Source organism: Artibeus jamaicensis, unplaced genomic scaffold (assembly GCF_021234435.1).
Source record: "Artibeus jamaicensis isolate MK-2021 breed Jamaican fruit bat unplaced genomic scaffold, CSHL_Jam_final scaffold_1019, whole genome shotgun sequence".
Lineage (NCBI taxonomy): Eukaryota > Metazoa > Chordata > Mammalia > Chiroptera > Phyllostomidae > Artibeus > Artibeus jamaicensis.
In genome coordinates, this window is record NW_026522025.1 from 3257854 (window position 1) to 3280246 (window position 22393).

General features: G+C 38.4%; 2 protein-coding genes and 1 pseudogene across 3 annotated transcripts in view; 1 reads left to right on the forward strand and 2 right to left on the reverse strand.

Moving 5' to 3' along the window:
• The first annotated feature begins 67 nt into the window (after positions 1 to 67).
• PRPF38A (pre-mRNA processing factor 38A) lies at positions 68 to 20984 on the forward strand. The gene is made up of 10 exons (XM_037158342.2): positions 68 to 386; positions 2887 to 3046; positions 4928 to 5049; positions 6709 to 6794; positions 13176 to 13286; positions 15432 to 15544; positions 16142 to 16168; positions 16269 to 16366; positions 16835 to 16883; positions 17496 to 20984. Exons 1-10 carry the CDS (start codon positions 257 to 259, stop codon positions 17536 to 17538), a joined length of 939 nt encoding a protein of 312 aa, XP_037014237.1. The 5' UTR covers positions 68 to 256; the 3' UTR covers positions 17539 to 20984.
• Positions 4428 to 22393, reverse strand: part of TUT4 (terminal uridylyl transferase 4) — a 127267-nt gene continuing 109301 nt past the window's right edge. For both annotated transcript variants that reach the window (XR_008389700.1, XR_008389701.1), the window contains 2 exons: positions 5451 to 5513; positions 4428 to 4781 (listed from right to left, as the gene is read on the reverse strand). The gene's annotated coding sequence lies outside the window, so the exon portion shown is untranslated. The remainder of the gene's footprint in view (positions 4782 to 5450; positions 5514 to 22393) is intronic.
• Positions 7274 to 13180, reverse strand: LOC128625861 (histone H3.3A-like; annotated as a pseudogene).

A 22393-nucleotide genomic window follows, 5' to 3' on the forward strand; every position in this document is an offset into this window, starting at 1 on the left:
GCCCGCCCTCTCCTCCAGCTCACCCAAAAGTGAGCGCATGACGTACTTACGCCAACGTGCAGCGGCCATCATTGATTCTATCTGCGCCGCCGTTTGCGGAAGGAAGTTCCTTACTCTGCGCCTTTCCGATTTCAAGATGGTTGCCTGGTCTGTTTAAGTGAGATCTCCTTCACCTTTCTCCGTTTGTGTTTGTGTTTAAAAGCTGGATATGACGCACTAAAGGACCCGACGGAAATAGAACTAAAGGGGTTCTAAAATGGCGAACCGCACGGTGAAGGATGCACACAGCATCCACGGCACCAACCCTCAGTATTTGGTGGAGAAAATCATTCGGACTCGAATCTATGAATCCAAGTACTGGAAAGAGGAGTGCTTTGGGTTGACGGGTGAGTGGCAGCGTACCGACCCCAACATCGGCCGTGTTGTGGCCCAGTTCTGACTGGGCGACGGTCCCTGGGGTGAGACTGGAAGGAAACTGACTTTCAGAAAAATTTGTACCCCTCCTATATGCCTAGACATATGTTGGGCTGTGGGCACACAGGTGGTAGGGTCTTACTACGAATGGTGACTCACTTCGGTTTTGGGAGTTGTTCCATGTTTAATGATAACTTCCGGGGTTCCAAGCAATGATAAACTCGGGGACCCCGAAAGTCTTAAAGGCAGCATTCCCCCACCATATTCATGATCTTACTACCCCCAAATGTAAATCATTTGCAATACTTCCGCGATCGGGCCCCGATATGCGTATTCTTTAGAGAAGTCTCCTAGGTAGTCTTTTAATCTTTGTTCGAATTCTGGCTCCTCTTTTTAGTGTTTCTTAGTTCGAGAGCCGTGGCTTCCTCTGTTGTGAAATAGTGTGATACCCATCTCAAAGAGTTGTTCTAATCATTAAATGCAATGACATATCGCTGGTAGTCATCGCTGGTAGTGGTGGTGCTAGTTTTTACAACGGTTAAATATTTTTCTGTTATAATGCTGCCACCACCGCTTAGCTGTGTGTGCCCACGAACCAGTCCTATTGTTGCTCTGAGTCGCCGTAAAATTTTACAGTCTTGTAAAGTTTACTTGTGGACCCTTTTCTCGTTACATAGTTATGTCCTTGAATGAGCTCTGTAACTACATAACACAGTTGCTTCCTGTGTATGTAGATGCCTGCAAATTTATCTCCACCTTAGATCTCTCCTGAGATCTAAATCTCTAATTCCAAGACATGTTAACTCAGTAGTTCAAAAGTAAACGCGAGACCTTTTTGTCCTCTATAAGGTTACGTTTTCTTGTATATTTTCATCATATTCTGCATCTTCATTTAACTACTCATCAATGTAAACTCCATAAAAATACTAATTGTGTCCCTCTTCTTTATCTCTCTATCTGTATCTTTAGTAAGTTGTCAACTGTAATGTTGAGTGAATTAATACAGAATTTATCCTAAAGGAACTTGTAGTCTATAGACTTGGAGTCTATAAAATGATTTCCCATTAATGAATGGTAGGTAACATTTATTATTTGCTATGTGTCAGGTTGATAATAGCATTTATTTGTATTGTCGCATTTGATTCTCACTATAGCCCTTAAACTTTTTGTCTTTGTTATTTAAATTTTGACTAGTTCAAACAGAGATGAAGTGACTTGTCCCAGTTCACAGCTAGTGTTTGATTTTGACAATGGAAAGTTAGCATCCCCATTTTATAGATGAGAAGAGGTTTACCCACTGTATATAGTTATTGAAGAGTTATTAATTGTGCTTTTTTCTTTTTAGTTTTTTAAAGATTTTATTTATTTATTTTTCTTTAGAGAGGACAAGGGAGGGGGAAAAGGAGAGAAACATCAGTGTATGGTTGCCTCTCACACATGCCCAAATGGGGACCTGGTCCACAACCCAGGCACGTGCCCTGACTGGAGATCAAACCTGCCACCCTTGGTTCATAGGCTGGCATTCAATTTACTGCTTGGTTCATAGGCTGGCATTCAATTTACTGAGCCATACTGTCCAGGGCTGCTTTTTTTCATTTGTGAACACAAAAGGGGCTTTGTAATGAATCTGACATATTCAGTGACAGAAAGTAATTTCACAATGTGATCTAATCATAAGTTCAGAATTGGGCAAGTAATTGTAGGTAGTCTTGCCCCAGGTCTGTAACTAATTTAGTAAAAGTTTTAACTTCACCTTCAGCCACCCCTGCCTGTTGTTCTTACACATCTAGCTTAATACACCTTTAAAATGTCAGAGTGTGCCTCTTTTTCAGAACACATAATCTTAACTGTCCTTTAATACAATCTGAGATTTCCCAATGTCATGTAATCTTCCTTAGTTTCCTTAATTCTAAATGTGTAAAAAATGCAAAGCTGGTATTCTCCAGAGCATCTGAGATCTTGCTTCTTGGCATATCACCATTTGGCCTAAAAAAAAAACTCATAAAAATTCTCTATGGGTTTGGACATTCTTATATCTCACTGTTAACTCTAAATGTGGCTATTTTCCCTCTAACCTGATGGTGACAGGTATGGACCCTGAAGTTATACTGCTTAGATTTATATCCATGCCTTGCTACTTTCTGGCTGTGGACCTTAAGCAAATCACTTAACCTTTCTTAGCCCCACTTAACCTTCCTTAGCTGAAAGTAGGGGCAATGCTAGAACTTAACTCATGGTTTGCTGCAAAGATTAAATAAAATGATATGAAATGTTTAGCTCAGTATCCAGCATATAGTAAATAGTACCTGTTAGCTGCTGTCATCATTATTATTACTATTAATGCATACTTGTTCTAATATTAAGCTGGTGATGAGTATTCAAGAGCACAAAACCTTGAACTAATTTCTCTCCTTTTTTAAATCTGCAAAAGCTTAGCCCTAAAATGTCTGTTGTTTTTGTTCTTGTTTTTAGCTGAACTTGTAGTCGACAAAGCCATGGAGTTAAGGTTTGTGGGTGGCGTCTATGGTGGCAACATAAAGCCAACACCCTTTCTGTGTTTGACATTAAAGATGCTTCAGATTCAACCGGAGAAGGATATCATTGTTGAGTTTATAAAAAATGAAGACTTCAAGTGAGTGAAGTATTGACCAGCTAATATAAAACCTTCAATTTCAGTAGTCCAGAATTTGGCTTTGGTTAAGAGGAATGTTAAGCTATCTTTTCCATAAAGTTCTACTCTAGGATTTTTGCTTTTGAATTCTTGAGTTTGTGTTTTGTCTGTCTTGATTGAATTCATTCCTTTACTTTTCCAGTCTTGGTAACTTTTCCCCAAGAAAAGTATTTCACAAAGTCACTGGATGCTCAGGAGTGAGGAAAACAACATATTGTGGGACGATAAGAGGGAAAACTTCAGTGTTAGATATAGGTTGTGTCCAGACTATTACTTATTAACTGTGATCTTAGAGTAGCAACTAAATTTTCTCAGCTTTCTTAACTATAAAGTGGAGGCAGCAACATCAGCTCAGTATTGATGTGAGGATTACATAAGGTAGTGCTATAAATCTCACAGCAGTGTTTGCTGCATAGTAAACATCGCAAATAGGTGAGCTGCTTTTATTATCCATTGATAAGTATGACAGATACATAGTAGTAGTTTACCATGTGCCACCCTCTGTTCTAAGAGATTTACCTCTTAGAACAGATTTAAATAATAATTTAACCTTCACCACAGCCCTGTGAAAATATTATCCCCATTATAATAGGGGAGGAAACTTGGGTACAAAGAGGTTAAGTAATTTCCCCAAGGTCAGACAGCTAGGAAGTGGCAAAGCTGGCTTCGGATATCGTATTCTTTGCTACTGTATTATGTAAGTGGAGATTTGAATGGTTAGTTGGATATAAAAGAAAGGGAAAAGGAACGAACCTTAAACATTAATAGCTAGAAAATATCTAACTTTCATTTGGTACTTACTATGTGTCATATGCTAGCCTTAGTACCTTACACATTTTTTTTTTTTTTTTTAGAGGGAGAGAAAGAAATACTGATTTGTCGTTCCACTGATTATACATTCACTGATTGATTCTTGTATGTCCCCTGACCAGGGATCAAACCCACAGTCTTGGCGTATCAGGACAATGCTTTAATCAACTGTACTACCTAGTCAGGGCCACATATTTCTTTTTTTTTCTTTTTTTTTTTTTTAAGATTTTATTTATTTATCTTCAGAGGGGTAGGGGGGGAGGAGAGAGGGAGAGAAACATCAATGTATGGTTGCCTTTTGTGCGTCCCCTGCTGGGAACTGGCCTACAGGGAACTGGCCTGCAACCCAGGCATGTGCCCTGACTGGGAATCAAACCGCGATCGTGTGGTTCGCAGGCCCGCGCTCAATCCACTGAGCTACACCAGCCAGGGCAGGGCCACATATTTCTTAATACACCATGCCAGCAAATTAGGTGCTATCATCAGCATTTTATGTAAATTTGATAAAGCAAATAATTTGCCCAGTGTTACAAAGTTAGTAAGTAATGGAATCAGAATTTGAAACAAGATGACTTGGAATTTTTTCCAGGACAACATTCTGTTGCCTATCAATAATTTATATATTCATGCCTGTATGTATTCTTTTATTGTTAGTAAATATATGTTACATTTTCTGTTAAATTTGGTATCTCATTTGACTCTTAATCATGTGAGGTACCTAGTTTCTATCTTAGTTTTGCAGTTGCTATAATAGACTCTGAAAGTTGAATAATACATCACAAATTCCCACAGTAAGTAAGTGATAGAATGGGAATTTGAACCCAGGTCTCCATATTTTAGCTCTTCCTGTTGCCTCATGCTGCCTCCAAAATTGCAGCTTTCTCATCTGCCAAAGGAAAGAAAAAAAAACTTTTGTATTGAATGCTGTCATGAGAAACACCAGTTGTAAAATTCAGGAACTTTCTAGGATGAACTTCTACAATGTTTTAGAACTCTTTACAAACTGTTGTTTCACTGTCATTTATCTGTCAGGTATGTTCGCATGTTGGGAGCACTTTACATGAGACTGACAGGCACTGCAATTGATTGCTACAAGTACTTGGAGCCTCTGTACAATGACTATAGGAAAATTAAGAGCCAGAATCGAAATGGGGGTGAGTATGGTGCCATGTGATTGAACCTTTATCCTTGAGCTAGTTTTTATTTCACAGATATCTCTGCCCTCACATTGTCACATACATTGTGTGAGTGTTCCTCTTTATCTCTGTAATAGGGAGTACTCCATTAGACTGTTGGCTTTTTCTTGGCCTTAACCAGCCAGCCCTGTCTGCCCACTTTTCCAACTGCATCTTATATTAATCCCAGCCTTATATCATGTGCTTTCTCTACATTTGCTGCATCTCATAAGACCTAGCTCTGGAATGAGCTCCATAGAAGCCTTCCCCAAACTTCCCAAAGTCAGTTTTCTGTATGTTACATCTTCACAGTTCTTTCTACTGGCCTCTCCTCTAGCACTATACTTCATACTGCAGTATACAGACTTAAGAGTACTTACGCATACTTATGTAGTAGTCCCACTGAAAAATAATAAGTATATCCAAGAAGTGCAGCTCCATGCCTGTTACAAAGAGACACTGTTAGTGGTAAAGTGGGATAATGCAGTCAAAACCTTTTCTCACTTAGTGTCATAAAAGATTGGTAACTTTTTTTCTCTTTTCCCCTTTCTACTGCTACATTTATTATTTAGCAATAGAAGGTTAAGAATTTGGAATTACACTTTAAACTTTTGTTGACTTATTAATGCATTCATTGAGTAAATACATATTAAGCGCCAAGTCATGCCAAGTACTGTGCTATGTACTGGAAACGTGAGGAACAAGATGGACATGGTCATGGCCACCATAGAATTACTTACTTATGATTGCATTATGTTAACTAAACTAAGATAGGGTTTCTTAATCTTTGGCAGTTTGGGCCAGATAATTCTTTGTAAGGAGCTGTCCTGTGCATTGTAGGATGTTTTTCTGACCTCTATTCACTAGAAGTCAGTAGTACTCCCCACCCTAGTAGTGATGGAGGCAAAATTACCCCTGGTTGTGAACTACTGAACTAAAGTAATGTTTACAATAGAGATTCTGAAACTGCTCCATTTACCATAAAACATACATTTTCTACAGTTAGAAACATAGTGGTTCACACAAGAAATTACACTTTAGTTATATGATTTATTTAAGAACATTACCCCAATACAATTCACAGCTATTTGTGCTTGCTTTTGTGTTTGTCTCTTCTGCTAATTGGGACAGCTTCATTTATCCCATTCTCCCCAGCTCCTAAATGGGGTCTGGCACATAGATGGTCTCGTTATGGTGAGTTGAATGAATGAAGATAGATGGTGATGACAGGTCTCCAAAGGACTGAAGTTTAAGCCCAAGTTTCACAGTAGTCCCCTCTGTATAATTACCACACTCCAATAGCTTTACTAATGAAAGGGAGGCTGCAGAGAATTGACACTTTTACTTTTTGACCTAAATTTTTTTCCAAGTTGCTTGAGGTTATGATTTTTTAAAGATTTTATTGTTATTTTTTGGGTTGGGGGAAAGGGGACGGGAGGGAGAAAGATGAGAGAAACATTACCGTGAGAGAGAAACATCAATCGGTTGCCTCTTGCACACCCCCAACTGGGGACTGGACCTAAAGCCCAGGCATGTGCCCTGACCAGGAATTGAACTGGTGACTTTTCACTTTGTAGGCCAACGCTCAACCAACTGAGCCACTCCAGTCAGGCCTTGAGCTTGTGACTTTTCTTTCAGAGTTTGAACTGATGCACGTAGATGAGTTCATTGATGAACTACTGCACAGTGAGAGAGTCTGTGATATCATTTTGCCCCGGCTACAGGTAAGATACACTCTTCTACCCCCCCCCTAAAATAGGCAGACACACACATACACGAAGCCACTAAAACCGATGGATTTCAGGAGTCTCCTTAATAAGTAGTCTCTTTAAAAAAATTTATTTGTCTGTTTATTTATTGTATGGGGGGGAGGGAAGAAGAGAAGGAGAGAAACATTGATTTGAGAGAGAAACACCGGTTGGTCGCCTCTTATACCTGCCTTGACTAGGGACCGAACCTGCAACCTGGGCATGTGGCCCTGATGGAAAATAGAACTGGCAGCCTTTTCCTTTGCTGGATTATGCCCAGCCGTGCCACGCCAGTCAGGGTTATAAGTAGTCTTTATGTCTGTGAAAAATATCTCTCACAGAGGGGTAAGGGGAAAGCAGATCATTTGAAAGGTAGGGTTTTAAAAGTGAACAATTAACACAAGAAAACTTTCTTCCATAAAGTATTATATCAAGGAGACTATAGCTAGGGCAGATTTTTTTTAACTTTTTTTTTTTTTTTTAAGATTTTATTTATTTATCTTTAGAGGGGAAGGGAAGGAGAGTGGGAGAGAAACATCAATGTATGGTTGCCTTTCGTATGTGCCCTGGTTGGGAATTGAATCGCGATTGTCTGGTTCGCAGGCCCGGACTCAATCCACTGAGCTACACCAGGCAGGGCCTAAAACTTTTTTTTGATAGTTTAATGTATTTTATTAGCAAACATAGAGGAACAGCACAGAAGACAACATTAAAAATATACTTGCATGTATGACAACTCAGAAAAGTAGAGTGAATGGATAGAATCTACTCTGATAGAAATACTACAAACACCATTTAGTAGCCATCAGTAAGAAATTTACTTGTTTCAAAAAAAATCCAAATGCTGGCATTGTCCAGAAAAAATTTTAACAGGTTTAACTATCGAAACTTGTTCACTGAAATATCTTGACTTGCATCAATGCTTTATGCCTCTACATTTATATTTTAAAAATTCACACAAAAATGAAAATGAGAAAGCTGCCAACGCCTGATTTCTGTTCTGTTTTTAACTTGCATTTATATACTTAGGTGCCTCTCGACCCCATGGAAAAAAGAGATCTAACATTCAGAACTACCAATAACAGGAAGAAGAGAATTTTTCTTTTAAAGAATGAAATGCTTTTCATTATAGTGGATTCTTAAGTACATTCTCCACATATGCGGCATGCTAGCTGGATGTCTTTTGGCATTATTGTTACATGTTTGGCATGGGTAGCACACAGGTTGGGTCTTCAAAAAGGCCAGCTAGATAGGCTTCACTTTTCTCCTGCAAAGCACCAATAGCTGCACTCTGGAAGTGCAGATCTGTTTTGAAATCCTGAGCTATTTCTTGCACCAGACACTGGAAGGGAAGTTTGCAAATCAGCAGTACAGTGAACCTCTGATAACTTCTAATTTCATGAATGCCACACTACCAGGCCTATAATGATGAGGTTTCTTCAGCCCTCCAGTAGAGGGTGCACTCTTTGGAGCAGCCTTGGTAGCCAGTTGCTTCTTTGGTGCTTTACCACCAATTTGCAGGCAGTCTGCTTTATACAAGCCATGGTATAAAGACCTCTTTATTTAATGCCCTTCTCCTTTAGCTAGAGCTTGGTAAACTCAATTTTTTAAAACTTTTTAAGCAACATTTCTCAAACTGAGCTTCATATAAATATTCAGGATATAAAACAGGTAAAAGGAGGGTCAAGAGTGGGACACTAAAACCTTAACCCCTAAAATAGCATTGTAATCATCCTGCTTCCCTTTCCCAAAGATAAAGGATTGTCCATGAAGCACCTTTCAGGAATGGCTTTTACAGAGTATGATTTTAAAACTTGAAAATACAAAGGGAAAACAGATGCAGTAGGTAGCTTGAAGAGAAAGGGAGTGTGGGGATTTCTAAAGAGAGAATGGAGAGATGAGTGAACAGGGAATTAGGAGACCTGAATTTCTGGGTTATTATTACAGCTTTGGGGCCCAGTCTTATTTTTCCCATTTATAATGTGGAACAGTCAGACTACCTCAGTGGTCTCTAAATTGCCCTATGGGACTGTTTTAAGGCTACTGAAAGGAATAAGAGAAGACAACCCTACATATCCCAGCCAGGGTAGTTCCTTGTTCTCTAAGTTACATATGGAGCTTGAGATGGAGATTTTATTTGAGCAAAGGGTTTCCTTTAAATAGCTTTATTAAGGTGTAATTGGCATGAAATAAACTACATAGATTTAAAGTGTTACAATCTGGTAAGTTTTTACCTATGTGTGTATACCCTTTAAAATGTCAGCACAGTCAAGATTAGTGAACATATCCATCACCCCAAAGTTTCCGTCTTCTGAGTAATCCCTCCCCTTACCTCTTAGCAACCACTGATATGTATGCTACCTGTCACAATAGTTTCCATTTTGTAATTAATATAGTACACTCTCATTTTTATCAGTTTTCTCACTTAGCATAATTATTTTGCAATTCATCTGTGTTGCATTTGTCAATAGTTGGGCTTTTGTTTTCTTTGTTTTTTGTTTTTTTTGTTTTTTGTTTGTTTTTTTTAAATTGTTGAATGAGTGCCGTATCTCTCCTGTTCCACACTGGTTGCTCTAGACTATATAGTGAAGAAAGTGAGATGTCAAATTAGAAACCCTGACTTCTGGCCAGGATGGAAACGTTAGGTAGATACACTTTGCCTCCTCACACAACCAAAGGACAACAAAAAATTAAAAAAACCAAAAATGAGAACTGCCAGAAAAATCAAACTGTATGGAAGTATAACAACCAATGGGTTAAAGAAGAAGCATTCATACAGACAGGTAGGAGGTATGGAGATAGGCAGTCAGGGTGGAGAGGACTCGTGGCAAAGGGGCGGCTGGTAGTCCCACATTTGCGTGCAGATAAACCAGGAGGAACAACTGGAGAGTGAGGCAGACTGCACAACACAGACTTCCAGCATGAAAAAGAAAGCCTCAAAATCTCTTGCTGTAAAAACCCGTGTGGATTGTGGCAATGGGAGAATCTCACAGCCTCAGAGGGAGTTTGTTGGAAAGATCCACAGGATCCTAGAATGTACACAAACCCACCCACTTGGGAAGCAGCACCAGAAGGGCCCAATTTGCTTGTGAGCAGCAGGGGAAGTGACTGAAAGCTGGTGGAGAGCCGAGCAAGTGGCATTGTTCCCTCAGACCCCTTCCCCACAGACAGCGCCTCAATGCAGCAACGTGGCTTGCCCTACCCCTTACAACCTAACAGGTACACCAAGACAAAGAAAAATGGTCTAAATGAACAGATAAAAGCTCCAAAAATAGAAGTAAGCAATGAAGAGATAGCCAACCAGTCAGATGCACAGTTCAAAATACTGGTAATCAGGATGCTTACAGAAATAACCGGTTGAGTATGACAACAAAATAGAGGAAAAAGTGAAAGCTATGCAAAGTGAAATAAGGAAATGTATACAGGGAACCAACAGTGAATGGAAGGATACCAGGACTCAAGTCAATGATTTGGAGCAGAAGGAAGAAATAAACATTCAACCAGAATAGAATGAAGAAACAAGAATTAAAAATGAGAGGTTTAGGAACCTTCAGGACAGTTTTAAGCATCCCAGCGTCCGAATCAGGTGCCAGAAGGACAAGAGGATGAACAAGTAGTTGAAAACATAATGAAGGAGACCAGAGAGTCCTAAAGAAGTTGAATCCAAGGAAGGATACACCAAGGCACATCATAATTACATTATCCAAGATTAAAAATAAGGTGAGAATCTTCAAAAGAAAAGGAGACAGTTACCTACAAAGGAGTTCCCATAAGACTATCAGCTGATTTCTCAAAAGAAACCTTACAGGTAAGAAGGGGCTGGAAAAAAGTATTCCAAGTCATAGAAGGCAAGGACCTACATCCATGATGACTCTATCCAAAAAAGCTATCATTTAGAATGGAAGGGCAGATAAAGTGCTTCCTAGGCAAGGTAAAGTTAAAGGAGTTCATCATCACCAAGCCTTTTATTATATGAAATGTTAAAGGGACTTTATTTAAGAAAAAGATCAAAACTATGTACAGTAAAATGACGACAAACTCACACTGAACCTAAATAAAAAACCTAGAACAGGAACAGAATCACAGAAATGTAGATCACATAGATGATAACGGGGGCAAGAATGGAGGAAAAGGTACATGAAATAAGAAATGTAATTAATAGGTACAAAGTAGACGGGGGGAGGTTAAGAATACTATAGAAAATGGAGAAGCCAAAAACCTTACATGTACAACCCATGGATGTGAACTAAGTGGAGGTGGTGAATAATGAAGGGGGGGTGCATTACAGGAATAAAGGGGAGAAATAATGGAACAACAGTAATAGCATAATAAAATATAATTTAAAAAGAAAACTTGCTTTTGGGACCCAGTTCTCACATTACTGTGGGTTACATTAGTTGTTATTACTATTATCTGCTCTTATTTTTGAAAATACTCCAAGAAATGTAATACTTGGAATTGCAGTCAGGTTGTAGCAGCTAAGGGTTCTGAAGCCCTGTCAGCTATAAGCAGCAAGCCTACTGTTAAAATGAAGTTATGTGCATGGAGGCCAGAAGACTACAAAACAGGACTCACTGAGGAGGAATGGAAATGACTGATGTATATTACCAGCAGATGTTATAGTATGGGCCTCTTACATGTCCTGGATGAAGTGGCCCTTAAGAGTACCTCTTTCTCTGATTCTGTGATTATTAAGCCACCCATTGGTTATCAGTTTAGCTTCTGATGTGCCCTGGCATTGGCAAGGAATTGTTGTGGAATGAATTCTAATTTCATCAAACACAAATGCTGTGAGTTAGTATTTAAACTTTAGTCACTTCCAACTCTGAGCATTAGGGATTCTGGGTACCCTCTCTGTTGCAGTCCTAGATTCCCAACTGTGGTGATTCTGTGACTGGAAAGCACTTTTCTGAAGGATTGGCTTCACTGAGTAGCATCTTTGTCACATTTCTCCCAACCTTTATAGAATTTTATTAGGAATTAATGAGAGCTAAATAGAATAGAAATCTTGCTATTCTAGGGCTATCCAACATTCTTTACATGCTTTACACTAGGAAATGATAAGGGATCTTATTACCCAGCTAGTCTATTTGGCAATTTTGAACTTACTCTTGCTTTTCAGGTTCTCAGTTATTCAGTAAGTACTGCTAAGCCGTATCTCAGTGAAAATGGAACCAGATGAATTGTTTATGTGCTGTGTTAAAAATGCACAATTTGGGTTGGGTGGGGCAGGGGAAGCAGTGGTGGGAAGATGGAGGCAAGTGTACTTGAACAACAAAAAATAAAATGCATGACTCTAGATAGCGCTCTGAATCTTGGGTGTAATAGAGAATTGGTGCTACTCTAAAACAGGGCCTAAGGTACTCTTCAGCCCTCAAAGTAGGCTGAGCCTCAGTGGATCTCTTGGTAGATTCTGATCTGAGCCTCTCCTGCAGAACTGTCAGCCATACAGTCTAAGCCATGAACTTACCGACCTTGTATATGAAGTTCACCGGGTTTTTTTGTATTTGAGACTATACTTGCCCTGATACCTATCCCAGTGACCTTAGAGCGTAAGACCACAGGTAGTAGAGCCAACAGAAGATGGAGATGTTCCTTCCAGCTTTGTATCTGTTTATAGGGCAACTTAAAAGACTATGTAACTTTCAGGTATGTTAAACTCCTTAGGACAGTCATAAACTGTCCAGGATATCTTTAAAATGAAATAATTGGGTTGGCCCCCAAAATTATTTTTTCCTGTAACATGGCTCTGGTAGAGCATAGTTGTCTTTAACTTCATTTGGAATAGTTTTGTTAGATTGTGTTGTGACAGCTGTTCTATCAGCATGCTTTTTTTTTTTTTAAAAACTCACCAAAACTGGTGAATTTTTATGTAGCTATTTAATATTGAAGGTGGAAGGAAATCCACATTTTTGGCATATTATGCTTTATTATTCCAAGAAAGATAAAAAACTGAAAAGCAAAAATAGAATTGTTCAGTGTGTGGAGAAGGTCCTGTAATTGATTGAACTTGACAAAAGTGGTCTGCAAAGTTTCGTGCTGGAGAGTTCTCTTTGGACAATGATCCACAGTCAGACCAGTTAAAGTTGATAAAAAATTAAATCAAGACATTGAGAACAATCAGTGTTGTACTATGTAGGAGATAGCTGACATACTCAAAATATCCAAATCAGTAAAGTTGTTGGTAAAATGAAAAATGTGACTCTTATTTTACAGAAAAATCTAAATGGATTTTCAGCCAACCTGATACTTCAGCTGTTGCTCCATAGTTTTTCGGCAATCTCAGAAGCCCAGTGTTGGGTCTTCAGGACACAGAAGAAATAAAAAGGCTCCCTAACACTCTTGTGTTCTCTTTAGAAACGCTATGTGCTAGAGGAAGCTGAGCAGTTGGAACCTCGGGTTAGCGCTCTAGAAGAGGATATGGATGATGTGGAGTCCAGTGAAGAGGAGGAAGAGGAAGACGAGAAGGTCAGGTACCTGGGAGCTTAAGGGTAGAGGAGGGATAGTTACAGGAGATGGGAATGGTGCCTTTTTGTTTTGTTTTTGATTTTTAACTTTAATTTAAAAAATACAGTATTTAGTAACAGTATAGGCTTTAGAGTTAAGTAATCCTTGGTTCATAGCCTAGCTCTGCTATATATAGTAGTATAATCTTGTACAAATCATATCATCTCAGTTTTCTCCTATTAAAGGATACTGATACAGAACTGTTTCTCTTAGGACTGTTAATGAGTATTAAATGAGATACTATAAAGTCCTTAACATAGTTTTGGGACATTGTAATTGCCCAACAATTTTGATAGTAGTTATTCATTAAATACTACTTAATAAAATATTATTAAATGAAGCTATTAAATATTTCAGACAAAAATAATACTGTTTATAATTGAGCTATCCTAAGAACTAAGCCTGGGTTAGAAAAATAAGTGCCTACTCTATGGTCACATTCTTTCATATTAATTACAATACTGAAAAGTTGGAGACAATTGAAGTGTAAAGGAGCAATCAAATAAACTAACATATCAACTCACCAGAGTATTAGGCAGCCATTTAAACTGTTAGGAAAAGTGTACAGTAATGTAGAAATGCTTATAAGTTAAAAAAAGAAGGCTTTAAAACATTTGTGACTAAAATTAAAGCAACAGTATATGTATACAAAAAGACTAGGGTGATACAAGAAATGCCGTCTTATCGATACTGGGACATTATAAATGGAAGTGTCGCTCCGAGCCATCAGTCTCCCTTAAAGTTTAGTGCAAAAGGAAGCACAATCATTCATGAATTGAAAGCTATATAAGCTAAGGTGTTCTTCTATGGTGAGGGAATGGAAAATTTTAATCACATACCAAAGTGAAGAGACTGTGCCAAAATTTACCTGTCAGCCTAGCTTCAACAGTGATCAACTCATAGCCAGTTTATCGGGGTTTTTTTTTTTTAAGTTTATTTACTTTCAGAGACAGGGGGAGAGAGGGAGAGAAACATCAGTGTGAGAGAGATACATCGATGGGTTGCCTCTTACATGCCCCCAACCCAGGCATGTGCCCTGACTGGGAATCTAACCAGCAACCTTTTGGTTCACAGGCCAGCACTCAGCCCATTGAACTATACCAGCTAGGGCTGTTAATGTTTTTAAAATAAGTTGATTCTTCAGTGTCCTCCCAAGATGATGCCTTTTTGTTCCTGGTAACTTGGTGAATTCACGGGTTTTCTTTACTTTGAATCATTATTATTCCTCTTGATGCTCAAATTATCCTTTTTGGCGGGGGGGGGGGGCTCAACTTGTCTCATGAAATACAATCATAGTGTCAGCCTTCTCGCTTTCTGTTATGACAGTATGTCCTTTTTTAGAACTTTTATTGTGCTTTTTCCTTAGCATTTATTCCCCTTATACCCACCTCTCTGTCATGATCGCCAGTTTCCATGTCCCTGAGTACTTTTTTCCTTTTTGCTCAATATTTGGACCCCTTAACACCCCCCTCCAAGAGCTGTCAAGCCTGGTACAAATGTCTCTCTGTTGCTTGTTTGTTCATTAGATTCCACATATTAGTGAAGTCATAATGGCAGTATGTTATAGTCATATCTTAATAGCCTCTGCCTCCAACTTGGAATTATCCCTTTTCCATGAGCCCTTGATTCCATTTACTAACAAGATAGGATATTTAGATACAACTTGGGCACTTTTTAAGTGCTTGTTGTTTCATCAGTGTTACAAGGCCTTTATTAGTTGGCTGAGCTTGGGGAAAACTTTTGTGTGTGTGATTAAAGTACACTAGGAGTTTTACTTATGTCTTTTCTTTCTTTCTTTCTTTTTTTTTTTTTTTTTTTGCATTGGAAAGCCAACTTCTTAAGGAATTAAATGTAATTACTTACCTCTCACTGCTCTGAAGAAGACCCAGAATAGTTGTACCAACACTAAAACAGTAATGAGATTATTGAGAAGTTTGGGGGGTGGGAATTTTTTCTCCTCAGGGTTATCCCTCTGTATTCAAATTACTATTTTTAAATCACTCGAAGGTAGGATTTGAGACAGGATGGCTAGGGTAGTGTAGAAGTGTTTCTGGATGGCTCTCTGTAAGTTTGTGCTCATCCCTGATCCATCCATCTCATTTCCAGTTGGAGAGAGTACCATCACCTGATCACCGCCGGAGAAGCTACCGAGACTTGGACAAGCCCCGTCGCTCCCCCACACTGCGCTACAGGAGAAGTAGGAGCCGGTCTCCCAGAAGGTAAGGCCCTACTCATTTGCCTCTTCAGAGAGACTTTAAGCACTGGAGTGCTGTGGACTTCAGAGAAGGGAACATGCCAAGTCTGTGGAGAATGTTTGCTTGCCCAATATTAGTTATTGGAAAATACCCACAAAACTTCGGTGTCACACAACCACCATTTATTTAAGTTCTCATGTCTGTAGTCAATGATATAAACTGGTCTTGGATAGGCATTTTTTTGGTATGTTATCTTCACTCACCTGTTTTTCAGTCTGTTGGCAAGTATAGAATAGCCTTCCTTGAATAACTGAGGCAGTTCATTTCTTCTCTGTGTATGTCTCATCATGATGCTAGGCTAGGTTAGGTTCGTTCTCATGGCAGTAGTAGGATTCAAGAGCAAACAAGACCAGTCATGCAAGTTTCTTTCCACTATATGGTGGTATCACATTTGTAAATACCCCATTGGCCACAGCAAGTTACTTGGAGTGGGAGGGTGCTAAAAAGTTACATGACAAAGCAGCTGGATAACAGATGGGTTAAGAATCAGGGCAGTTTTTGCAATCTATAACATCTAAGGCACCTACCTACTAAGGCTCTCTTTCTGTTTTCTTTCCATAGGCGGAGTCGGTCTCCCAAAAGGAGGAGGTAAACCTTTAGGGATTTGTAATGAAGGCTAGGGATTTAGGGAGGGAGGCTGTTGTGATTATATTGTCAGATGTGGGAGTCTGACCAGTCATTTCCACAGCCCCTCCCCTCGCCGAGAAAGGCATCGGAGCAAGAGTCCACGACGTCACCGGAGCAGGTCCCGAGACAGACGGCACAGATCCCGCTCCAAGTCCCCAGGTATATAATATTTGGGCCTTTTGCTATTGGTTGTCATAACAAAGAAATGTAATAGGAGCATTAACCTACTGGAGTGCCTGTGTTACTTCTTAGAAGAAAAGAAAATTGGGCTTAGAATTTGAAAATCACAGTTCACATCTTGACACTCACGTACAAGCTTTGCTCACATGATGAGCCTGTTTCTTCATCTGAGATTTTAGGAATAAGACTTAACAGTAGTGGCAAATAACCAATGTAATTTTGTATAATTAGCCATGAACCCCTGGATGCATATGAAGTGGGTTTAGTTCTCTTCTTACCATACAAGCAGTACCAGTTCAGAGATGTGCTACCAAAATAGAGGTAATCCCTAGCATAAGGCCAAAAAAGTGTTAAAGCAATGGAAGGGATTACAGGAGGTGAAAAGGACTCTCCTACTTCTTGTAGGAGAGCAGAATCTCATTCATTCATTGGCCTTTTCTTCCCCAGGTCATCACCGCAGTCACAGACATAGGAGTCACTCAAAATCTCCTGAAAGGTATAGACTGACGTTTATTTTGACTTAAGACTTCCGCTCTTTATTTAGAAATTAATGCCCCAATCACAACTAAATTTCACCTGAAATTTTGTTTTGATGAGAATAGTTAGGAATTTTCGTTAGAATAAAATTGGCTTGTTTTCCAGAAAAATCCTAGAATCATCTAAGTTTCTATTGTTTTGTTTCTCCTTGTAGGACTGTAGCTTTGGATAGTGATAAGGGTGTATGAGCTTTGGTCTCAGGAGACCTTCTCCTTGTAGGACTGTAGCTTTGGATAGTGATAAGGGTATATGAGCTTTGGTCTCAGGAGACCTGGGCTTACACCCCAACCTTTAACACTTAAGAGAGTGACATTGGCTAAGTTACTCACATTTGATAAGCTTTCATTAGAAACGTTTATATGCTGTACACTGTTAGGTACACTCGATCTCTCAGAGGTCATTTCCTCAATGGTATATTTTGGATAGTACATTATGTTGCTGTGAGACATAACACTAGGCACACTGGGTAACGTCTCTGTCCCCATCAGTGTCACCATACCCTGGTTTTCCCCCAAAGTCCTTGCCTAGATCCTTGATGTTAAACTTAATAGTGTGTGTGTTACCATTTCAGATCTAAGAAAAGCCACAAGAAGAGCCGGAGAGGGAATGAGTAATGGACTCCGTTTGGGTTTGGTCCAAATGGCCTACTGGAGATATGAAAACGTCTCTGTATGTAGAATGATTAAGATCTATTCCCAAGGCAGCTATGAGAATATTTTAGTTTTTGATTTTTTTTTTTTTACCTAAAAGTGTCTCCACAAGAGGTGCTGAATTTTGTATCTCTTTTTTAATACTATTCCATGTTTGAGGGATTATGCTCCCCAAGAGCTGCTTTTGACCTCTTTGACAACCAACACTGAGGATTTGAGGATGTGACCACCTAGTGATCCTTTTGTTACTAAATTTCAAGCACCCATTTTCCATCATTCTGTAGTTTAGTTTTTGGTTTGCTTCATGATTGGAACTGTTCTGAGAATCCTAAGATTTGTGTAGCTATTGCATTGAAAGGCAAGTTAGGGTAGGTATAAGGGGACTAAGTGGTAATGAAACAAATAATAAAATAAAATTTCAAAAAGTTAAAAAAAAAAAAAAGAAAGGCAAGTTAGTAGAACGTGTAAGTGCCAATTTTTTCCCCAGCAGTAGCAAGTGACAGTAAACATGAGAACTGACTGACTTGCAGCAGCTTTATAAGGAAAGAATGCAAATGTGAGTCTTACGGATTGTTTAACTCAGATGCATTGAACATTTCAAAGTAATTTAACACCTTTTAAGAGTATTCTTTCAATGTTTCTTCCACACAAACCTTGAATTCCAGGTTAAGATGCTTAGCCTTTATTTTACACGCACTGACATTATTCTAGTCTAGGCAGTGGCAGGTCAACAAAATTGAAAAGATTTGACAGAGACAAAAGTAATACCACTCAGAGTTCTGATCTGAATTGTTGGAAAACAGTGCTATTCACAGAGCCAGAAAATACAGTTGGAATATACCGGGTTTTAGAAGGGGCAGTTAGAATTGTGGTAGTGAGAATACATTGCATTCAGGTCAACTTAGAAGTTAATTTGAGACAGCTGTGTTATATCTAAACAAACCTCAGACAGTTGGAAATAGGGAATGGAATTGAGCATAGTGATCTAGCCATGAATTGACAATGTTTAGGTAATTGTGGATGTGTAGAATTGAACAGATTGCCCAGGGATTGTGTGTTTATGTAGGAAAAGCCAATAACAGTCATAGGCAAGAGCAACACTGGTAAGAGGAAGAAACGCAGTCACGATTGAAAACTGAAATGAACCATTCAGAAAGAATGAGAAGTTAGTTGTAAGGATGCAGAAGCAAAGTAAGGACTAAAGAATGTCCATGTGCCTATGAGCACTGATAATCAAAAGGGTGTCAGGATCCTTGCTAGAAAAAGTTACGTTTACCTGTACGTTACCTTTCCTACTTTAAAAATGGAAAAGTGATTGGATGGCTTTCTATATAGCTCTAGTCCCAGCAAAAATTGTGAATACCAACAGCCTCACACAGGATGGATCCAGTTTCTTGGGAAGCTGTATATGGCCACAGGATTTACATTCTATTGCTTGCTTGACCTGAGGGACTTTTGCAGCAATACTGACCTATTTAGGTATCATGCTGTGATTTCAGATTTTCCAGTGATTCTACTCCTGATAATACTTTGGCTAATAAAAGTTGTCCACCAGAGCTACTGCGGTTTATCGTACCACTATATGTGACTGTCTTTAAAAATTAAGTATAAGCACCTCTATTTGCATCTGTTACAGAGTCCCAGCAGCTATTTCTTACCAATGATTTAAGTAGAAAGGAATGTCTTGGCTACATAACCTGTGAAGCAACCAAGTCATCCAGTGTATTATTAAAATATTTAAAGTTCACTTTAAAATGAAAATTTTTCATTGTCTTTAAAAAAACCACAATTTTTAGAAACAAAATAAACCTCCCCAAACATAAAATTAAAGCATACTTATTAGGCATATGGTGAAATCTGGACCAAATTGGGGCAGCAAGCCAATCTGTAGTAGGAAGCAGACCGTCCCTATCCTCTTGTTGGTGCAAAGACAACAGTTGGTGGATGTGATGAACATCAATCTGTAGATAGTTTTGATAAATTTGCAGATCAAATATGATAGATTTGCAGAAGAGATGGAGCTTGCTGAAGGCCCATTTCTGTCATCTATCTACTAGTTAGACTAGTAAATGAGGCCTTGAAACTGTAACTTTATGGCTTTACCTCTGGCCTATAAAACATTTTTTGCATCTTATCAGGAAAAAATTCTTATACCATAGACAAAATACATTCTGGTGTTTTCTATATAGTAACAGTTTTTAATGTTGGGTGCAGACAACTAAATTGAATTTACTTCACACAATTTGAATTATACTGCCTTAAAAGCTTTGCCATTGGGCACAGTGACTTGTCAATACTAAAAAATGAAGGGAAAAGATTGTTCTGAGAGGCTTATGACATAACAATCTAAGTCAAGTCTCATTCCTCCTAGCCCTTTTATATTATTTTCAGCAGACCTAAATTTAAATAAGCATTAATCAGAAAACGAAGATCACAAGTGCTGGCCACCCTTCAAAAACTTAAGGTAACAATTTCTCCACACACTCAGAAACCATATAACAAAATGATCTGTTTCAGAAAATGCAAATATAAAAACTAAGAGATTAAAAGAGATGGAAAATTAGCTTGGCAGAGTATAAAATGAAGATGTGAAAAACTGGAAAAATGAAACCTTAGAAAACAAAATGTAAATAAGGCATTGAGAAAATAGGCTGGAGAAAATTAAAAATGTAGAATAATAAAAGCTGAAGATAAAACAAAACCCTGCATGTGCATAACTGGCATTCCTGATGAGAACTGTTAGCAGATCAAACTTAAAAATTCAAATAGAAAAACATCCTGAAATAATTAAAAACAGCCTATCAAGAAATACCCTGATAAGTTTGAGAATATCAAATCATGCATAGTGAGGAAAAAATCAAAGTCTCAGATCTTACATCATACTTCATGTGGCAATGACAGTGCCAGGAATTTTATACCCAACCCAAGTTGTCTTTAAAATACAAAGGGAGTGGTCATTCTTAAGGATGCAAGAAATGAATCAAAGTAAGGACCCAGGAAAAAAGCAGTAAAAGGAGTGGTAGTGAACATCTTAGAAACTTTCAATAAATATTGAGAAATTATTTTAAGATCAAGTTATGTATTTGAACATTTGTTTATATAGGAATAATACTGCCAGGAAGGAGAGACACTGTACTAGTTTCATTTCTCATAATAGGAGTCATATATACTGTCTAATTAAAGTAACTATCCTCAATTTTCAGAGGAAACTTAGAACTACATTCTCATAGAAAATTTTAAAGTGGAGCATTTTGCCACCTTTATACTCTTGTTAAATCCAAGTAAAATTAATTTGCTATATTTACTCAGTACAGCATAGGAGCCCGGTTTTTTTTTTGTAAAACTATACATGTGTCTATGTTTAAGAGAGATGGCTGGAATGAATAAAATCCTCCAGATAATAGTATTTATTTCTGGCTGATGGGCTATTGCTTGTTTTAGCTCACCTTATTTTTTATTTTATTTTTAGATTCTATCTATTTGTTTTTAGACAGAGGGGAAGGAAGGGAGAAAGGGAGAGAAGCATCAATGTATGGTTGCCTATCATGCGCCCCCCCACTGGCAACCTACCCTGCAACCCAGGCATGTGCCCCAACTGAGAATTGAACTAGCAACCCCTTGGTTCACAGGCCAGCACTCAATCCATTGAGTCACACCAGCCAGGGCATATTTTTAATTTTTATTATTTGCTGGAAATGCAAATTGGTAGCCACTTTTCTGGATGGTGATTTGGCATTACGTCACAGGAATCTTGGGGTTTTTATCCTTTTTTACCTAATAATCCCATGTGTAAGAATTCAGAATATAAAAGCAAACACAAAAAATAGCTTTACTCCAGAAATAAAACTAGACCACTTACACCATATACAAAAATAAAAAATGAATTAAAGACTAAAACTGAAATATAATACCTGAGACCATAATACTCCTAGAAGAAAACATAGGCAATAAACTTATGGATGTGGTCCTAGCCACATTTTTAAAGATATATCTCATAAGGCAAAGATAAGCAAAAATGAACAGGCAGTACTACATCAAAGTTTTCACACTGCAAAGAAACCACCTACAACAAAAAGGCAATCTACTAAGTGGGAAAAATTATTTGCAAATGATGTATCCAAATAAGGGGTTAATATTTAAAATACATCAAGAACTCATACAGTTTAGCATCGAAGATGAGTTGAAAATGGAGGACATGAACAGGTGTTCCTCCAGAGAAAACATACAGGTGGTCAACAGACACATGATGTTCAACCTAACTGATCATCGGGGGGGAAAAGCAAATCAAAACCATAGTGAGATATCATCTCCATCTGTCAGAACGGGTATTATCAAATCGACAAATCTGTTGGCAAGGATATGGAGAAAAGGGAACCTCATTGGTATACCCACTATGAAACACATTACAAAGGTTCTTCAAAAATTAAAAATAGCTAATGTGACCCAGCAGTTTCTCTTCACTTTTGGATATGTATCTGAAGAAGTCCAAAAAACTAATTTAAAAAGGGTATGTGTACTCCTATGTTCATTGCAGCATTATTTACAAGAGGCAGTTAAATGGAAGCACCCTAGGCATCCATTGACAGATGAATGGATAAAGAAGATGTAGTGCATAGGTACAGTGGTACAATAGTACTTTTTACTTAGCCATAATAAAGAATGAAATCTTGCCACTTGGGACAACATAAATGGGCCTCAAAGATATGCAAAGTGAAATCAGGAGAGACAAATAGTGTGTAATACATTAAATCTAAGAACAAGCTCAGATGCAGAGAACAAACTGGCAGTTTCCAGCTGAGGGGACATTAGAGTGGGATGA

Coding starts and splice junctions, on each gene's coding strand:
- PRPF38A (XM_037158342.2), top strand. CDS start 257: ATGGCGAACCGCACGGTGAAGGATGCACACAGCATCCACGGCACCAAC. Junction 16,169..16,268: donor CGGTCTCCCAAAAGGAGGAG/GTAAACCTTTAG, acceptor TCATTTCCACAG/CCCCTCCCCTCGCCGAGAAA. Junction 16,884..17,495: donor CACTCAAAATCTCCTGAAAG/GTATAGACTGAC, acceptor TTACCATTTCAG/ATCTAAGAAAAGCCACAAGA.